This window comes from Lichenostomus cassidix, chromosome 14 (genome assembly GCF_008360975.1).
Source record: "Lichenostomus cassidix isolate B80296 chromosome 14, HeHo_3.0, whole genome shotgun sequence".
Classification (NCBI taxonomy): Eukaryota; Metazoa; Chordata; class Aves; order Passeriformes; family Meliphagidae; genus Lichenostomus; species Lichenostomus cassidix.
Window position 1 is genome coordinate 15837467 of NC_139495.1, and position 19537 is coordinate 15857003.

The 19537-nt window shown below is 43.7% G+C and overlaps 1 protein-coding gene across 2 annotated transcripts in view; it reads right to left on the reverse strand.

Annotated features, from left to right (window-relative positions):
- Positions 1–19537, reverse strand: part of IFT140 (intraflagellar transport 140) — a 95016-nt gene that overhangs the window by 42588 nt on the left and 32891 nt on the right. The window contains exons 10-19 of one of the 2 annotated variants that reach the window (XM_085075261.1): positions 18268–18471; positions 17808–17880; positions 16580–16671; positions 15686–15813; positions 14017–14134; positions 13452–13579; positions 10900–11047; positions 9047–9178; positions 1536–1568; positions 188–384 (exon numbers count right to left, since the gene is read on the reverse strand). In XM_085075261.1, the coding sequence (XP_084931387.1) occupies positions 188–384; positions 1536–1568; positions 9047–9178; positions 10900–11047; positions 13452–13579; positions 14017–14134; positions 15686–15813; positions 16580–16671; positions 17808–17880; positions 18268–18471 (1253 nt within the window). The remainder of the gene's footprint in view (positions 1–187; positions 385–1535; positions 1569–9046; positions 9179–10899; positions 11048–13451; positions 13580–14016; positions 14135–15685; positions 15814–16579; positions 16672–17807; positions 17881–18267; positions 18472–19537) is intronic. The other variant, XM_085075262.1, reaches the window with a different exon arrangement.

Sequence of the window (19537 nt, forward strand, 5' to 3'; positions counted from 1 at the left end):
AAGAATGAGCAGAGAATACATTAAAATGTCTGTGAGATAAAGGTGTTTCATCTGGTTAAAAATGAAAGGCAGAATGAAATCAGGGAGGTAAAAGGTAAGGAGAATCTAGAAGGATCTACACTTCATACAAACTTCTAGCAAAAATAAACTGCACTCACGAAGAAATACATACAAATAGTTCTGATACCTTTTTATCAGCTTGATGGATTTGAAGGCCTCATCCATGTCTCCAGCAGTCAGATAGTAGCTGAAGTTCAGCATGGCATCCTGGGTGGTCCTATCACAGTCTCCCAGTCCAATGAAATCTCTCATGGGTCTCCTTACAACCATCTGAGAGACTGTTCCTGAGCCAGACTCTGATGCTCCCTTCTCAGCTTCTCCCAGCTAAAAGGAGAAGGTTGTCGTATAGGTATCAAGCAGGTTGAAACTTACTTCTTCGAACATGTAATTAATTACATTATTCCCTCTACTGTCCAAGTTTCTTATATCTGCAGGACCATGGTCAATAGAGACAACAGTTGTGAGGTTTCAGAAATTCCTAGAAAATGCCACAGAATATGGAATGTCATCGAAGAGATTAGTATATTGCAATGAACAATCACAGCATGTCAGTAACCAATGGAGATTGGTACTGTACCACAGAAAGGCAATCTCCTTTTATTACAATCCTTATCATATGTGTGTATATATATATGTATTAGTACTACTACTACTACTATTATAGCAACTATTATTTTAAGTTCCCAAATTTCTGAAGATTTCAGATAAGCATTTCTCCGAGTCTAGTCCCTTCTCAAATATTAATCTGCTGTTCCAGAAGTTAATTATACAGACCAAATTCTTTTATCTTTGCCTTCATGTAAATCTTATGAATACTGAAGCTCAGGTTCAAAGCCTCCCCCTTACAACTGGCAGTTCTAAAGCTTCAGGGACACTTTTACCAGTCACTGAAAGGCAGCTCAAAGCAATTCAATCATTATGCAGAAAAACAATGAAGTCTCAATTCTCAATGTCAAATGATCTGTCTGGAGTGTAACAAGGAAACTTTCCCGAGCCAAGCACAGAAGAAGATTATCTGAGTCATGCAGGATGCGAAGTCCATGTACACTCCACCTTGACTGTATAGCTACATGAGATAACAAAATTTTAAAGTATACAGAAGCCAATAAAAAATATAATTAATGTTATAATAAAATGGAAGTCCTGGGTACAGTAAAATACAGGAATCAAAACCACAAAAGTGTTTGCCTAGAACTTGAGGAATTCCTGGAACCTGGAACCAGGTCAGTAAAGACATTATAATGAATAAGGAGAAACCCTGGAATGAAACTTGGTCAACAAGGCTTGTTGCATCAACTCAATTGGCTATATTTAAAGCAGACTCTGCTCTTATACTAGATTATGTTTCCCAAATGAATACAAGGGATGTAAAAAGTGACTTAGTCAACAAAGAGACAACCACCTACCAAGAAAATGGAAACAATAGAGAGGAGCAGAGAATAAAGTAAGAGAACCAAAGCAATGCAGATACTTACGGGTTTACAGACACATCCCCTCCGAAACCACAACTAATGGCAGCAATAATCCATACAGAGAAAGAGAAGAAACAAAGGGAAGAAACAAAAGGAGGGGAGGGGAGGGGAGGGGAGGGGAAGGGAGGGGAGGGGAGGGGAGGGAGGGGAGGGGAGGGGAGGGAGGGAGGGGAGGGAGGGAGGGAGGGGAGGGAGGGAGGGGAGGGAGAAAAGGAAGAGAAGAGGAAGAGGAAGAGGAAGAGGAAGAGGAGAGGAGAGGAGAGGGGAGAGGAGAGGAGAGGAGAGGAGAGGAGGGGAGGGGAGGGGAGGGGAGGGAGGGGAGGGGAGGGAGGGGAGGGGAGGGGAGGGAGGGAGGGGAGGGGAGGAGGGAGGGGAGGGAGGGGAGGGGAGGGGAGGGGAGGGGAGGGGAGAAGAGAAGAGAAGAGAAGAGAAGAGAAGAGAAGAGAAGAGAAGAGAAGAGAAGAGAAGAGAAGAGAAGAGAAGAGAGAGAAACATAATTTCAAAGTAGAATAGCATGAGACATGATGGGGAAGTGTTAGAAAGAAAGACTGGAAAATGCAACATTATCACATTTGGCCTTTCACTTTAAGGGAAAAAGAAAAGTAAAACACAGTACAACTCTGTCCTAGGTTGCAATATTGATGTAGTTAAGTATTCTATTACCACCAGCTGTGGGCCATTAGCTGCTATCACCCACTCCGGATGACAGACAATGGGCCATCCGTTAGCTATTATCACTTCCTAACGACCCACCCCGCATGACAGGCAATGGGCCATCAGGGACCCACCGTGTGACTCATGGACTTATCTCGTCCCATTGTGAGATGCTCTGCTGAGGAGGGAGGAGCCAGGTGTTCCCACCTGGATATAACCTGGCCCTGGAACTGCCTGAGCTAGCCCTGTCTACTGGGTTCCCAGAGGACCAGAGCTACCACTGGATCTTCAGCTGGAGACTAGACCTTCACAGGATCACCGCTTCAACTGGACTACTTCAGTTGGACTGCTACTACCACCCTAACAGGGTGTTGGGTTGTATCTGACTTTGTCAGTGCTTTTCCTTGTATTATTTCACTTATTTTTAATTTCAATCTTGACTTGTGATCTCCCACTGGTTTGTTTTCAAACCAAGACATATTTTGGCGCCCAACGTGGGGCTCGACCTGGGGAAACTCAGAAAATCCTATCACCATGCTCAGCCTGTCTATGTGGGTAATGTATCTTACCCTTTATATTTTCCCTCAAATGGGAAACTATCTACCCGTTGCATTGCTCCTGTTGCGACCAGGGAATGGCATGAGAATTGCTGTATTGGTTTATTATGCCTATTGCATGGTAACCTGTGAGGCGATGAATACCATTCGGAATATATACTCAACTTTGTCTGCCTGGCCTAACCTGAGCTGCTTCGTCTGGGACCTCCTCAGCAATCGCACCCACCCTCTGGGGCTAGGAGGAGAGAGTGGTTTCTTCCAGCATTTCAGGCCAGGCACAGCCATCTTTGACAACATTGAGTTCTCTCTGGATGCTAGGGATGGCATAATGTTTTTGTCAGTTCTATTCTCTTTGACCAGCACTGTGTACCTCATGCTGAGAAACAGAACAATACTTGGTGTTGTACAGCGTCTTCTCGAAGAGGAAGAGAAAAGAAACAAGTCAGCAGGCACCACGTCCATGCAAACTGCTACCAAGAGGAAAGGAACCAAACAAGCAGTCAATGTCTCAACACAGACCATTGCTGAATCAGAGCAGCCAAAGCCAGTAGCGGTTGCCCCCGTCCAGAAAAAGAAATCAAAGAGCAAATCAGTCCGCACAGCGACTGATGAGGATGCGGCAGGACCATCTCACCAAGCAGAAGAGACAGAGCCGGAGATCATCACTCGCTCTCTGTCCCTGGGGGAGCTGCGGGACCTACGGAGGGAATTCACCCGGCAGGCAAACGAGTCCATCTTAACCTGGCTGCTCCGCATCTGGGATGCCGCCGCTAATGACACCATTCTGGATGGAAGTGAGGCCAGGCAACTGGGATCCCTGTCTCAGGATGTGGTCATTGACCAGGGGATTGGGAAAACCCAGGAAACTCTCAGCCTCTGGCGGCGATTGCTGGCGAGTGTACGGGACAGATACCTCTGCAAAGAAGACCTCCAGATGCACCAAAGAAAATGGAACACAATAGAACAAGGTATCCGATGCCTGAGGGAATTGGCCGTGCTAGAGATCATTTTCTCGGACAATGAGAGATTCCCCAAGAACCCAGATAATGTCCGGTGCACTTCACAAATGTGGCTAAGATTCGCGCGGCTCGGACCAGAGATATACTCTCGTTACCTGGCAACATTGCAGTGGAGGGAAGGCGAAGACCAGGTGGGCGTGTTAACAAACAAACTGAGAATTTACGAGGACACTGTCACCGCTCCACTACGCACTCAGGTCTCATCGGTAGAAACAAACCTGGCCGCGCAAGTCCGGAGCTTAATTGAAGAGAGCCTCCAGAAACTAAAGAAAGAGCTCAAAGAAGGATTTTTTCATGCCACACCGAAACCAACCAGAGTCTCTGCCATCAGGAGCAGACGTACTCCAGCCAGGCAAAGAAAACAAACTCCACGACGTGACCTCTGGTTTTTCCTTCAGGAGCATGGGGAAGACATGAGAAAGTGGGATAGGAAACCCACCTCCTCCTTAGCAGCCCGGGTACGTGAATTGAAAACAGAAACATCCACATCAGGAGGCTCATCTAGGTACAACACTGCCCCAGTCTCTTGTGGACAGAACCCCCGACAGAATGGAAGTGATAATATGACTGATCCTCTTGAAGGGACCTCAGGAACACATTTACAGGAGAAGAACATCGTGCACCAAAAACAGGATTAGAGGAACCCTGCCTCTAGCCAGGTAGAGGAGAGGGATAATCGGATCTATTGGACTGTGTGGATCCGATGGCCTGGCACGTCTGACCCACAAAGATACACGGCTTTGGTTGACACCGGCGCTCAGTGCACCCTGATGCCATCCAGGTATGTGGGGACCGAATCCATTTCCATTTCTGGGGTGACAGGAGGATCCCAGCAGCTGACTGTACTGGAAGCTGAAGTGAGTTTAACTGGGAACGAGTGGCAGAAACACCCCATTGTGACTGGTCCAGACGCCCCATGCATCCTCGGCATAGATTATCTCAGGAGTGGATATTTCAAAGACCCAAAGGGACATCGCTGGGCTTTTGGGATAGCAGCCATAGAGACAGAAGACATAAGACAACTGAATACCCTGCCTGGTCTCTCAGATAACCCGTCTGCTGTAGGACTACTGAGAATTGAAGAACAGCGGGTACCAATTGCTACAGCAACAGTGCATCGCCGGCAATACCGCACTGACAGAGACTCTGTGGCCCCCATCCATAAGATGATTCGGGATCTGGAGAGCCAAGGGGTGGTCAGCAAGGCTCACTCACCCTTTAACCGCCCTATATGGCCGGTGCGTAAGTCCAGTGAAGAATGGAGACTGACAGTGGATTACCGTGGCCTGAATGAAGTCACACCACCACTGAGTGCTGCTGTACCCGACATGTTGGAACTTCAGTATGAGCTGGAATCCAAGGCAGCAAAGTGGTATGCGACCATTGATATTGCCAATGCCTTTTTCTCCATTCCTCTGGCAGCAGAGTGCAGGCCTCAGCTTGCTTTCACCTGGAGAGGTGTGCAGTACACGTGGAACCGACTGCCCCAGGGGTGGAAGCACAGTCCCACCATCTGCCATGGACTGATCCAGGCTGCTCTGGAAAAGGGTGAGGCTCCAGAACATCTGCAGTATATTGATGACATCATTGTTTGGGGGGACACAGCAACGGAAGTATTTGGGAAAGGAGAGAAAATCATCAGAATTCTCCTGGAAGCCAGTTTCGCCATCAAGAAGAGCAAAGTCAAGGGACCTGCCCGAGAGATCCAGTTCCTGGGAGTAAAGTGGCAAGACGGACGGCGTCAAATTCCTTCTGAGGTCATCAATAAGATCATCGCGATGTCTCCACCAACCAACAAGAAGGAGACACAAGCCTTCCTAGGCGCCATAGGCTTTTGGAGAATGCACATCCCTGAGTACAGCCAGATCGTGAGTCCTCTCTACCTCATAACCCGCAAGAAGAACGATTTCCACTGGGGCCCTGAACAGCAGCAAGCCTTCACCCAGATCAAACAGGAGATCGCTCATGCGGTAGCCCTGGGACCAGTCAGGACAGGACCAGAGGTAAAGAATGTGCTTTACTCTGCAGCCGGAAGCCATGGTCTGTCCTGGAGCCTTTGGCAGAAGGTGCCTGGCGAGACCCGAGGTCGACCACTGGGATTCTGGAGTCGAAGTTACAGAGGGTCTGAAGTCAACTACCCTCCCACCGAGAAAGAAATCTTGGCAGCTTACGAAGGAGTCCAAGCCGCCTCAGAGGTGATCGGCACAGAAACACAACTTCTCCTTGCACCCCGACTGCCAGTGCTGGGGTGGATGTTCAAGGGAAGGGTTCCCTCTACCCACCATGCCACTGATGCCACGTGGAGCAAATGGATTGCCCTCATCACACAGCGTGCCCGTATTGGAAACCCAAATCGCCCTGGGATTCTGGAAATTATAACAAACTGGCCTGAAGGTGAGACTTTTAAATTATCTTCAGAAGATGCAGAGGAGCAAGTAGCACGTGCCGAGGAAGCACCCCCATATAATGAACTGCCAGAGAGTGAAAGACGCTATGCCCTCTTCACCGATGGTTCCTGCCGAATTGTAGGCACAGATCGGAAATGGAAAGCTGCAGTATGGAGCCCCACACGACAAGCTGTACAGGCTACCGAGGGGCAAGGTGGCTCGAGCCAGGTCGCAGAGCTTAAAGCCATCCAACTGGCTTTGGATATTGCCGAACGAGAGAAATGGCCAAGGCTTTATCTCTACACTGACTCCTGGATGGTAGCCAACGCGCTATGGGGATGGTTAGATCGCTGGAGAAAGGCTAACTGGCAGCGCAGAGGAAAACCCATCTGGGCTGCTGAGATTTGGCAGGACATCGCCGCCCGGGCAGAAAAGCTGACCGTGAAAGTTCGACACGTGGATGCACATGTACCTAAGAGTCGGGCTAATGAAGAGCATCGTAACAACGAGCAGGTGGACCGAGCTGCCAAGGTGGAAGTGTCACAGGTGGATCTGGACTGGCAGCACAAAGGAGAATTATTTCTAGCTCGTTGGGCCCATGATGCCTCTGGTCATCAAGGGAGAGATACGACATACAGGTGGGCTCGTGACCGAGGGGTGGACTTGACCATGGACAACATCTCACAGGTCATCCACAGCTGTGAGACTTGCGCTGCAATCAAACAGGCCAAGCGGGTGAAGCCTCTGTGGTATGGTGGACGATGGTCAAAGTACAGGTATGGTGAAGTATGGCAAGTTGACTACATCACACTTCCCCAAACCCGCCAAGGAAAGCGCTACGTGCTGACCATGGTGGAAGCAACCACGGGATGGTTAGAGACCTACCCTGTGCCTCATGCTACTGCCTGGAACACCATCTTGGGTCTGGAAAAGCAAGTCCTGTGGAGACATGGTACCCCTGAGAGAATCGAGTCTGACAATGGAACCCATTTCAAGAATGGCCTCATAAGCACCTGGGCTAGAGAACACGGAATTGAATGGATATACCACATCCCCTATCATGCACCAGCTGCCGGGAAAGTTGAACGGTGCAACGGACTGCTTAAGACAACTTTGAAGGCACTTGGCGGGGGAACCTTCAAAAATTGGGAACTGAACTTAGCAAAGGCCACCTGGATGGTTAACACAAGGGGTTCTATCAATCGAGCCGGTCCTGCTGAGTCCGAACCTTTGCACACAGTGGATGGAGATAAAGTCCCTGTGGTACACATAAGAGGTTTTTTAGGAAAGACTGTTTGGATTAGTCCCACCTCAGGCAAAGGCAAGCCCATCCGTGGGGTTGTTTTTGCCCAAGGACCTGGTTATACTTGGTGGGTGATGCAGGCAGATGGGGAAACCCGTTGTGTCCCACAAGGAGACCTTATCTTAAGTGAGAACTGTGTAGATGGTAATAGAATAAGGGGTGGATAATGTCCTAGGTTGCAATATGGATGTAGTTAAGTATTCTATTACCACCAGCTGTGGGCCATTAGCTGCTATCACCCACTCCGGATGACAGACAATGGGCCATCCGTTAGCTATTATCACTTCCTAACGACCCACCCCGCATGACAGGCAATGGGCCATCAGGGACCCACCGTGTGACTCATGAACTTATCTCGTCCCATTGTAAAATGCTCTGCTGAAGAGGGAGGAGCCAGGTGTTCCCACCTGGATATAACCTGGCCCTGGAACTGCCTGAGCTAGCCCTGTCTACTGGGTTCCCAGAGGACCAGAGCTACCACTGGATCTTCAGCTGGAGACTAGACCTTCACAGGATCACAGCTTCAACTGGACTACTTCAGTTGGACTGCTACTACCACCCTAACAGGGTGTTAGGTTGTATCTGACTTTGTCAGTGCTTTTCCTTGTATTATTTCACTTATTTTTAATTTCAATCTTGACTTGTGATCTCCCACTGGTTTGTTTTCAAACCAAGACAAACTCTAAAGGCTCAGTCTGCACAGGAAGACTAACAACAGGTTGTGCTTTGAAGGGGATGAATTGCAAAGTGCTGCTCTGAATCTGAACATAACAAGTAGATACATTCTCCCTGTCTAATAGTGCTCCCAAAGTATATGAGGATTAGAAGTCTCATTAATATTATTTTCCTGTAGATTTTACAAAATGAAATACCTTTGTATAATAAATGGGCTATGTTACACTCCCCCTACAAGACAGGAACAGAGCAAATCATCATCCTAAGAGGTACATAGGTCAAAGCTTCACCAGAAACCAATCTGTGGGTGAAAGGCTGCAGCTCACCCAGTATGCATGGAATTATGCAAGGTATTATTTACCTGAGATGCAAATAATTTTGGATTGAAAGTCAGGTTTTAGAAGTCAGAGCCTGCATTCCTCACATCTGCAGCACACAGGCACTTGACAGTGCAAGATGACTATTCTTGCTGTCTTAGGTATTCTTGGAGATTAAGCTTCATTCCAACAAGGAAGTGGGATGCTTCTCCCAAAGCCAGTATGAAATGTCCTCTCTTACAGCCTACATAAAGCTCACACACACCCCCCTCTTGTACTTGCAATAGGCACAGTGACTAGATAAAGCAGAATTTTTTTCACATCCCTTTTTCAGTTGCACTACCTGGTAATTCCTGTTTCTCCTACACTTGTACATCACATTCAGTTTGCAATACCCATAAAAAGCCATCTCATTACAAATTCCACAATTTTGCCAAGTTAATTTGCATCAGAATTACCTTTATGCCATTTCTACATGTGATGCATCCCCTGTCATTGGAGTTGCTCTACCTACCCCAGACTCAATTTAGTTAAATTTGATCCCTACACAGTGGAAAGTCTGAACTTCTGGGAAGGGAAGGAATCCTTAGAGATTACCTCACCTTTTTTGCAAAGTAATAATGTGGCACCTCTATGCCCAGAAGAACCTGGTAGGATGAAGGCAATGGAAAGCTGTCCTGCAGCAAAAGACCATGCTCTTCAGTGCTGAAGAATGATATAATCCAAACATCCATCTGGAAAAGGAAGCAAAGCATTGTTTTGGTTTTATGCTGCAATATCCTTCTTTCTTTTTGTTTTGATTTTCCAAATTCATCTGGCAGAAGCTTTTCTTGACAACAGTACGACCTATGCATTCAGACACACAGCTGCTGGGGAGGGCAGAGCTGCACGCTTCCTCCCGACAGTGAGCAGCCAGCACCTTGCTCTGCATCCAGACTGGTCCTCCTGTACAGGGACCTCCACCTCTGCCTCAGCAACCATCTTCTCCCACCATAAAGACAGAAGCCCCGGCCACAGATTGCTGCTCCAGGCATCTCTCTGACAGATCTGGCTCAGAGCAAAGAAACAGAATCACAGAATAAGAGAATCATTGAATGGTTTGGGTTGGAAGGGACCTTAAAACCTATCTTGTTCCAAAACCCTGCCAGGACAGGGACACCTTCCACTAGACAAGGTCGTTCCAAGCCCTGTCCAACCTGGCCTTGAATGCTTCCAGGGATGGGGCAGCCACACCTGTTTCCAACTTTTTTTTTTAAACATTACATTATTCCCACTGTAAGTTCATCAGCTCACTGATTACTTTGAGTTCCCAGGAAATATATCATCCATTCAATAATAGTTCCTCTAACAGTTTAAGTATTGACTTGACTCAAGTCAAAATAACATTTATTTCCAACAGAAGTTAATGAGACTTCTCATTTTCTAAAGCATAAGCAGACATTAAGAAGTCCTGTTGAATAAGGGGCAAAAGGTAAGTTGCATTCCTTTTGTGTCTTTTTTTTTCCAACTTTATTTAGAAGCCAAATATTCTAAAGCTTTTTACATGAGGAGTATTAGCCTTATGTGTTCTTCTCTTTGCTAAAAGACCGTAGCCAGGCCTTTGAGACATCCCTATCCCATTTCTCCTTTTTACTTTGATCTTCTCATGGTTCTTCTAAGGTCATTTTAACCAACAAAAGACACAAAGAGCTTTCTATCTCTAATTTTATGAGGTTTAGTTAAAATAAGGCACAAATCCAAAAACTTAAGATTATCATGGATGTTTCAAACCAATGGAATGTTTATGCAGGATAGACAGTTCTGTACAGACAAGGTGGTACAGAGCACTATAAGCACAGTAGCAGGGGAAGAGGGGAGGAATTGTTGGTGTGATGAAAGAAATCTTTGATTTCTGATAAATAAAAATGAAATTTTTTTTCTAATGTAAAAAAAGACCATAACAGATAATTTGGGAAGTCCCATAAAAATGTACGATGTCTCTCCACAAAAGCAGAAGATGGGAGGGACTGTGTGGAAGAGTGTATTTCTCTGTTCACCTTAACAGTAATGTCCCTGTTATTTTATCAAGTTAATTCCTGCTGCTTGGACTCAAGATACAAAATCAGCAATTTTTAAAGTTACAAACTTCTAGATTATCAATCCACCTAATAATGTCATCTGAAAAAACTGTAGTCCAGATACAAACATTCATTATGGTCATCCCCAAAATTCTATCATGGCTAAAGAAATCCCCACTTTTTCCTTCTTCACCTTATGCAAGCTTGGGCCAAACCACAGAGCTGCCGTAGAGGGACTGCCTGAAGCACAGACACCAAACACAGAGTTCACTATTCATTTTCACACTTAGTAATGTGTACTACCCACTCCTACATCCTTAATGAAGGACTAAGGATTTATTACTTCAATGGGAAGAACGCCATGTAAAACAAGATAAAACAAATAAAAAAGATCATACTCTGCCCTCAGTCTGGTTTTTCTTTTGGTCTGGAGATTGGAGGCCTGTTTCAGGAATTGCTTCACATACAAAAAGTCTTGGTTCACTCTGGTCCCAGAAATGGCAAGCAGGGATGTGACTGTGCAACTCTGGATACTCCACTACAGACCTACCAAGAGACAAGAAAAAATGTAGAAAGGGAGACAAAGTAATTCCAGGCCATTCGATGCACGAGTGAAAATAAAGCACTAGACAAGGGATCATTCTCAGCTGATGCTCAGTTATTTACACTGCATTAGAACATTAACCGTATACATTTTCCTGACTCCTAACATTCGACACATGGCAATGACACTTTTAGTTTGGTCTGTTACACTGACAATGGTGACAGGACATAAAGCATTTTAGTAGTAAATGTAGAACTGAGTAGAAGTAGAAAAGCTGGTACTGCCTATAAAAATAGGCACCCAAAATCTGCCTCCCCTGAGACTGCAGCTCCTACAGAAACACTTGATCATTCTTCAAATGACCTACCTCAGTGCCTGCTGCTCGTGGAGGTGCTGTAACACAGGGGCTACCTCAGCTCTGTCATAGAACCATGAAATCTTTAAGATTGAAAAGCCCTCTAAAATCACCATGTCCAACCATGCATTCAGCACCACCACCATGTTCACCACTAAGCCATGTCCCAAACTACCACATCCACACATTGTTTTAACATTTCCCAGGATGGTGATTCCATCACTGCCCTGGCCAGCCTGTTCCAATGCCTGACAACTCTCCCTGAAGAAATTTTTCCTAATACCCAATCTAAACCTTCCCTGGCATAACTTGAGGCCATTTCCTCTCATCCTATTGATTGTTACCTGGGAGAAGAGACCAACCATCACCTGGCTACTGCATCTCAATAATTCTGAGGCACTGAGGAACAGCACATTAAGCACAAGGACTTCCTCTGCAGCCTTGGGAAAGCCAGTCTCTGACAGCAGTTTAAATAATAACATCTTACAGCCTCCTTTGGGCATTTCAATACTACTTCAGTGTCAGCCATGTCAAGACTACAGACATACAGAATCGCACTATTTTAGCAATGGCTTAGTATTCATTCTTCTGAAAATATGTGAAATTATGTTACAGAGAAACCAAAGACATCATGACAGTATTGTTTCCCTTGCTGTCACCACTGAAGTGTGGACTTTGTGGGGAGGACTGGAGTAGAGAGCAAATTAAAAGAGAGATTCAAAGAGGTGCAGAAATACTCTAAGTCCTCTCCCTGCCACAGAATTCAAAATCAGTAACTTGCAAACTGAAAAACAGGGTTTGTGTAAAAAATCCCGGCAGCATTTAGATTTTGCTGCAGGAGTAGGTTAAGAGAAGCAGGAGAGGTGTAGATTCTTATCACTTTCTGCTGAGTTTATTCACTCTAATTTGAAGATCCTCTAAAAGAAAGCACAGATAAGTGGATTATTCACACAGACGCTAATAAGCACTCAGACAGCGAAACAGCATTCCTGGCTTGGGTTGGCCTCTGTTGGGCTACACAAGATATTGCACTTGGAAACAACTTCCACACTTACTCTTGACTACACTGCTGCACAACTAACCAGGACATAAGACCCCAGATTTGCACTGGCCTTAGTTTTTGACGAGCTGGGTAGTTTCTTCTGGCTTTCAGTGGTAAAGAGAGTAATTCCTTTTTTTGTTTGTAATGCCCACAGCAGATAGTTGCTAAAAAATCAATCCACCTGTTCCAATGCTGGTTTTTCTTAAGAAAAATACAGTCACAAAAATTATTGTAAAACCAAATGGGAATTTGTACCCTAATATTCCACCATACTTTCACAAGTATTTCTACTTCACTGCGTTGTGCTGCTAGGATTTCTAATGCAGAACAGTTTGCATCAACAGAAAAGTGTCAGTTCTAAAGAGACATCCCATGGGTTTTTACCCACACAAATCCAACTTTTATTACACTTAAAAAATACTTTTTTTTCCTACAAGGACCTTCAGAATGTCCTTTCTTCAGTTCCTATTATGTAAACTCTTCAAGGAAGGGTAGCTTTCCAAGATTTTTCTTTTTTTATTGATCTGGAGCCTGATTCCAGTCATGTAATACCTCTGCACCAAATCATCCCCTACACCAAATCATCCTCTACTCAACGACTTCTTTAGCTAGATGTGGCTTCCAAATTGCTAATAACTCTCCCTGCATTTCTATTCTATGAATTTGTCCAATATCTCCATGAGCCCCTCCTTCATCATCTCTACTGCCTTTGCAAGGAGTTCCTTAGCTCAGCTGCATGTTGGCTGAAGAATCGCCTCCTGCTTATTTTGAGCTTGGTTTCTGGGACCTTCACTTGACACTCCCTAACTCACGTTGGAATAGAAAGGGATGCAGCTTGATGGACATACAATTCACCAGTGTTAATTAGTTCTTTAAAAATAAATAATTGAATTCATACAAGCTCCTTCACAAGACAGAGGAATGTCAGAATCAAGATATGCTTGTCTCCACAGGGCAGATTTCCATCTTAAATCCACTATTAATGCTTCTTGAAGTAAAAGCTCCTTACTTGCCAATGCCTTGTCCAACAGAAAGGTTCTCTCTACCATCTCCCTGTTCAGCCTTGAAATCAAAGAGTGTAACTTTGTCCATTTCAACATCATAGAAACAGATCTTGGAATCGATGCTCCCATCTGCCTACAAGAAAGGAAAACAAAGGTTGCTGGAGCATGCAGTCAAAAAGAAGAATAAGTATGTTTATCCCATCTGCTTCATGTTCCCAGCTTTCTTTGCTGGTAATCACACAAGGTCATTCTTACTAAGAAATACCAGAAAATTCCTGGCTGTTTTTCTACTCCAAGAAGTCAGCCTTGGATTTCTCTGAAATGCTACAAAGCAGATTTTGTAACTAAAATATTTCTTCCTTTTCTGGATTGTTCCCAACACAGTACAAATCCTTAAGAGACATTAATTAATGCTGGGACATGACACTTTGCTACACGACTCAATACACTGCCTGGACCAGGTAGCTTTATTTCTGAGAAGTGCATCTTGCATCCTCAGTAATCTTGACCCACACCAGTCTATGAACCGAAGGGCAAGTCACAGACAGTGAATGACGAGCTGTGCCTCACCCTGCTGACAAGGATGCTGACTTTGCTGCCATTAGCACTGCACTTCAAAGATGCAATGTCTCCGTGGCCAGGGAGCAGCTTGGATAAACTCTTGCTGTCGCAGTGCACTTTTGCCTCTCTGTGGGAAGGAATAAACTTCAATTATATGATGGTAAGCAACTGGCAATATGCATCAGCCAAAACATTTAGCAAATTATGGGTAAGGCTTTTAAGCAAACTATTCTGACTGTATGACACCACTGCCCCAGACTCCAGCTTCCTCTCCAGAGGATTGCTGCCACTGCCTCTCTTTCAAGAATAAGTTAATGGACACCCTTTCCTCAATGAATCAGCAAGAATAAACTTCAATGCTTCTACAGGATTCCCAAAACATGGCTATACAGCAAGAACATCTGACCAGAATTCTGAATACAGAGGCCTACTTTTCCTACAGAAGTAAGTTGAACAGTACCATGAATGTTGAATAGAGCCCATCACATAAAAGTTCGTGTATGAACTTTTTTACTCTGTGGAGCAGGAGTAAAGAAATGTCATTGGTGGGGGGCATTAATATATTTTATTATCTCAAAATAATCTTATTGCTGGTACAGATACAAACACAGTAATCAGTCAGCAACAAAGAAGACAAATCTAATGAAACAAAATAATGCAGCACAAAGAATTGACAGTAATTTGAAGTGACAGCAGTTTAATCCTATAATACAGTCTCATTTTTAAAAAATCTTTGATTCTATAAAAATAACCTTTGTTCTAAGCCAACTATGGTGCCCTGAAATTAAAGAGTGTCATAATTTTAAAAAGAGAAGGGTTATTTTCAGTACCAAATACAAAAATTTATCATAGCATGCATGAGTGAAGCTATTTTTTTCTTACTATCAAACATCATAATCCAATATTTATGCTAATTACAACCTGCCCAAATCTAATAACCTTCAAATTGTGTTCCAGGTGGAATGTGTGTGATCCCAACCCAGGTAGTTTCCAGTGGGCCACTAACTAGACTTTAGCATTCCTCTGGTGACAGCACGCAAAGAAGAACAAAATGTGTTTCACTCTTGAGGTTTTTCAGCTTTTCAAAATTATATTTGCCATTAGCACCTAAATTTTTGAAATGAAGGTCATGTCATCATCTTTTTCATGTTTGTCAGTATTGAAGTACAGCAAAGTTTGAACAAAGTCAGGTAAACTTCTTTCTTAACCTAAACAGGAGGAAGAACAGAGTTTCCGTAGTTCTAGGTTCACTTTCTCCATAGATTCACTGAAAAAAGTTTGCTGGTTTATGAGGAGATATGAGACCTAGCTTTCTTTACTTCAACTCTTTTGAGATTAAAGTCTTGTTCAAATTATCAGAAGAAACATGGGACACTCTTGCTTGATCTTCCATAAATTCTCCACACACTTTTAAATGCACTCAAATATCCCTCATGGTATCCTCTTTTAAAAATAATCATCATCATCATCATCATCACCATCATCAATCCATGACTTGCCTAATTATTCCGTGGTTCCTCCCTTGCTCTGGAAAGAAGCCATCAGTTTACACAGGCTGCATGTACTGTCTCAAGATTCAAAGGGATTGTTGCTTTTCATTAAATCAAAAACAGTTGAAGATTCCCCACAAAATATAAGCTTAACTATAAACAGATTATTTTAAAAGCTTTATTAATACCTGCGTGAGAGATCAAAGATTTTCAAGTGAGCCATATCAGTTCCCACAGCTAGGAAATTCCCACAGACATCCAGGAGACATGGATTCCCCTCTGTTTCGGAGAACACCAGCAGCTGCTTAACTGTGCCCTGGGAAGAAATGTGTAACACCAGGTTTGTGTGGCCACATCCTCACTAGAAGGGACTTATTTTGTCACCAAGTTGAGTCACGAACAGCTGAACTTCTGTGTTAGATGAATCACTCCAAACAAATTGGAGAAACATACACACACAAATGCAATCTGGGTTTCAGGTATGTACATAACCTCAAAAACGTCTAAATTTAAAGGCATCTTTCTGCAATAATTTCCTTTTAGTAACACAACCTTTACCGAGTTAAAGAGATACAGAAATAGCAAGTACCTGAAGGTCCTTAAATATACAGCTGTAAAAACAAACACATTGTATTTATGTAATAAATCACACCCATTCTAAAATATATTTACTTCCTAAGCAAAATTATGTATCACAGAACTCTGATAATTAGATTTCTCTTTTTGATTCTCACAGACTAGCAGAGGCTGCAAAGGTTCATACAAAATGTTCAAGTGGTATTTTTCATTATCTCATAAGAAGATTCAACATGCTCATCTTTCTGACAGTATCATATGTATTTCAACCTGCATGCAATTTAGATAATCTTAAAGTCTGTAAATACTTATTAGTTAGAGTGCATTAGTGTTCAAAGTGGCAGACTTTTTAAAATACTCAAAATACTTTTTATTTTGAGCACTGTATTATGACAAGGTAGAGTTAATAGATTTAGAAAGATTATCTACTTAACTTTTAAGCTCTCACACCAATCTTAGAAAATAATAAGGCCTATTTGCCCTTTCATGGTTTTCTCAGTCCTTACCTGCCAGGTGCGGACCTGGATCCGATACGGTTCCACTGTGTACAGATTTTCTCCATGCACACCCAGAACTGGAGAGTCACAAAGGAAAGCACCTGGAACAATCACAACGAAGCCATCATTACAACAAATATATTCTGTAAAAAGAAAAAAAATGTAACTTAAAGCATTCAATTTCCACTATCTTGCACCAATCCCTTTTTCAATCTGTCAGTCACTATTGAATCCCAACTCCTTAATGTTTCAGCCTTCTTCCATTCTGCCGCTACATTCAAAGCTGGAGTTCCCACTGCAAACAGCTGTTGGTACACTCTGTCCATGGAAACAAGTGAGAGAGGAAGGGCGAAGACTTGATATGGGCAGTGAAAGAAAGAAAAAAAAAGTGCAATGTGAGGTTCTGGTGAGAGAATTCACTTCTCCCTTCATTGAACTGCTACTGAGGAGGGATAACAGAATCTGTTAGAATAGTGGTTCTGCAATAACTTCAGAAGTGGTGTAGATTGTTGGGACCTTGCTGATAATAAAGCAATGATCCAGCATGGAAAAGTTATAAAATATATCAGTAAATATAGACAAGCAGAAAACACTTAATGGTTCTTAAAAGGCAAATCTCACGATTTTGTATGGGGCTCATGGAATTCTGCATCATTTATTTCTCAAGGCAGAAATATTTAGGGAGAATTAATCATTTAAAAAGCAAATTTACTCTACTTGGCACTATTTACTGTAATTTTTAACTTCTCTTGAGAACTGGGACAAAAAGCCTCCTTCCCAGCTCCAATGTAAGTGCTATGTAACCTTGATTACACTTTCTCTCAAGCAAAGTGGAAAAGCCTTCAATAGCCATTTCCATGTCTTACCTGTAAAGGCAACAGGAGCCATAGCTACAAAAGCAGGACAAAAATGCTGCTCTTGACCAACATCAATGGTGTACTTAAAAAAACCATAAAAATAAGTAGTTCTAGCCTCATGCCATGTTTTGTGCAAGGCCTTGTATAATATAATTTAGCTACATCAGATAAGTTTTTCTTAAGCCTTGAGGGTTTTTTCCAGTCTAGAAGAAGGTGTCCCTGCCCATGGCAGGGGGGTTGGAATAAGATGCACTTTGAAGTCCCTTCCAAACCAAACTGTTCTGTGATTCTGTGAGTACAGTGCATCAGCTACCATGAATGAACATATAACTCTGGAAGAAAAGAAGCATTCCAACTCTGTCCAATGTTTTAAGTCCTACCTGCACTTCTGAAGGTATCTCCTGAGCACTCAAATACAGCCACTTGCCTCCCATTCCAGAATACTACAGCATCCTAAAACAAACAAACAAAACACCAAACAAATATATACATTCAGATCCTTTTGGAATACAGGAATTCATGCAGTAACACAGCAAGAACTCCCCTACAATAACCAACAGTTACTAGTTCCCCTGGACACTGGGTTTGAAGGCTTCTAGCAGCCCAGAAGTTCTCTGGGTTCTGGTGAGCACCCTAGAAAATTCCTGAGTCCCTGTGCTATCTTAAAAAAAATAGCGCCACCACAGCACCATTGCTGCTATCACAATACTTTCATAGCACACTAAGTTGAATATTAAAAAAAAAGGCTTATGTTAAAGACTTAGAAAGTTTGGTCTCCATAAACCTAACTAGGCAACTGATTAGGCAAACAAATGAAAAATAAAAAACAAACCAATTAACCTTAGTAGCAAAGACTCCATTAGCATTCATATCAACACGAAGGCTGTGAGTGGTTCCTGTGCCAAAGATCGTCACATTGAAGAGGTTGGGAGACACCTGTACCACAGCCACCTGCTGATGAAAATGTGCCAACATGGCCTGCTCACTGAGGATCACCACAGAGCTGATGTTGTTCACTGCCAGCAGGTTTTTTCGGGAGCCCCACTGTACGTAATAGGAAAAGAAAAACCATAACATTTCATATCTGGTCTTGAAATGTCACAATAATGTCCCAAGAGAAATGACATGGGGAAAGACAGAATAAATATTTTTATACATACATAAAGTCCTATTATCTGAATACAAACCATAGGGAATGACTGGGAAGTATTACAGATTCAAACTGTTACGCTTGTTAACCAGTGTCCTGCTTTAAAAGACAGGTGTCTGCCAACGAAAGACGGGAACCTTCCTGGAATGGAAAGATGACCCACTTCCTCCAAATTGTTATAACTTCAAAAATACAGGGCTTCCAAGCAAAAATATGGGAAAAGGCATGACAGTTCTTTATTAATAAATATATATATAAAACAGAACAAACAGAAACCCAAAAAACAAACAAAAAATACAAACAAAACCCAAACAACAACAACAAAAATAACACCAAAAAAACCCACACCAGAAGTTTTCCCACCCGTTAGGCAATTTCCCCTTTGGTGTAGTTACAACCACAACCAGCAGGGGGCCTTGTTGGCCCAGGCGAAGCAGAGAGGCAGAGGGGCTGCAGTGACTCCCCCGTGGATCCAGGCAATGCTCCAATGCGAGCCCTGAGCCTCCCCAGGGGTTAATGGTGGCCTTGGGGAGAGAGAGAGAAGGTGGGGAGTTCAGCTTCCCCAGACTCTCACATGTCCCGTGCAGTATCGTGGGGATGGCAGCTGCCAAGGTTCCAGTCAACCAGTAGCTGGGACCCTGTCTCTGGAGAGAGAGAGGGGCTGGGGGGCCTGGTTTTCCCCTGCAGATGGTGAAGGTCTTCCAGCAATGGTGAGTGCTGAAAAGTCCCAGCCAACCAGCAGCTCCTGCAAGCAGCTGGCTTACCAACAGGCAGCAAGGAGAATTCCACAGCAGCACCAAGCCCCTGGGCAGGAGAAGTCCAGCACCAAAACCAGCAATTGTCTCCCCTCCAAGCAGGGCAAAGACTGCTCCAGCTAAGAGACTGCCAAAAAATCCCCATTACCCTCCCCCCAAACCATTTCAGGGGTATGTCAAGGTACTTGGCCATTCCTTTTCTGTC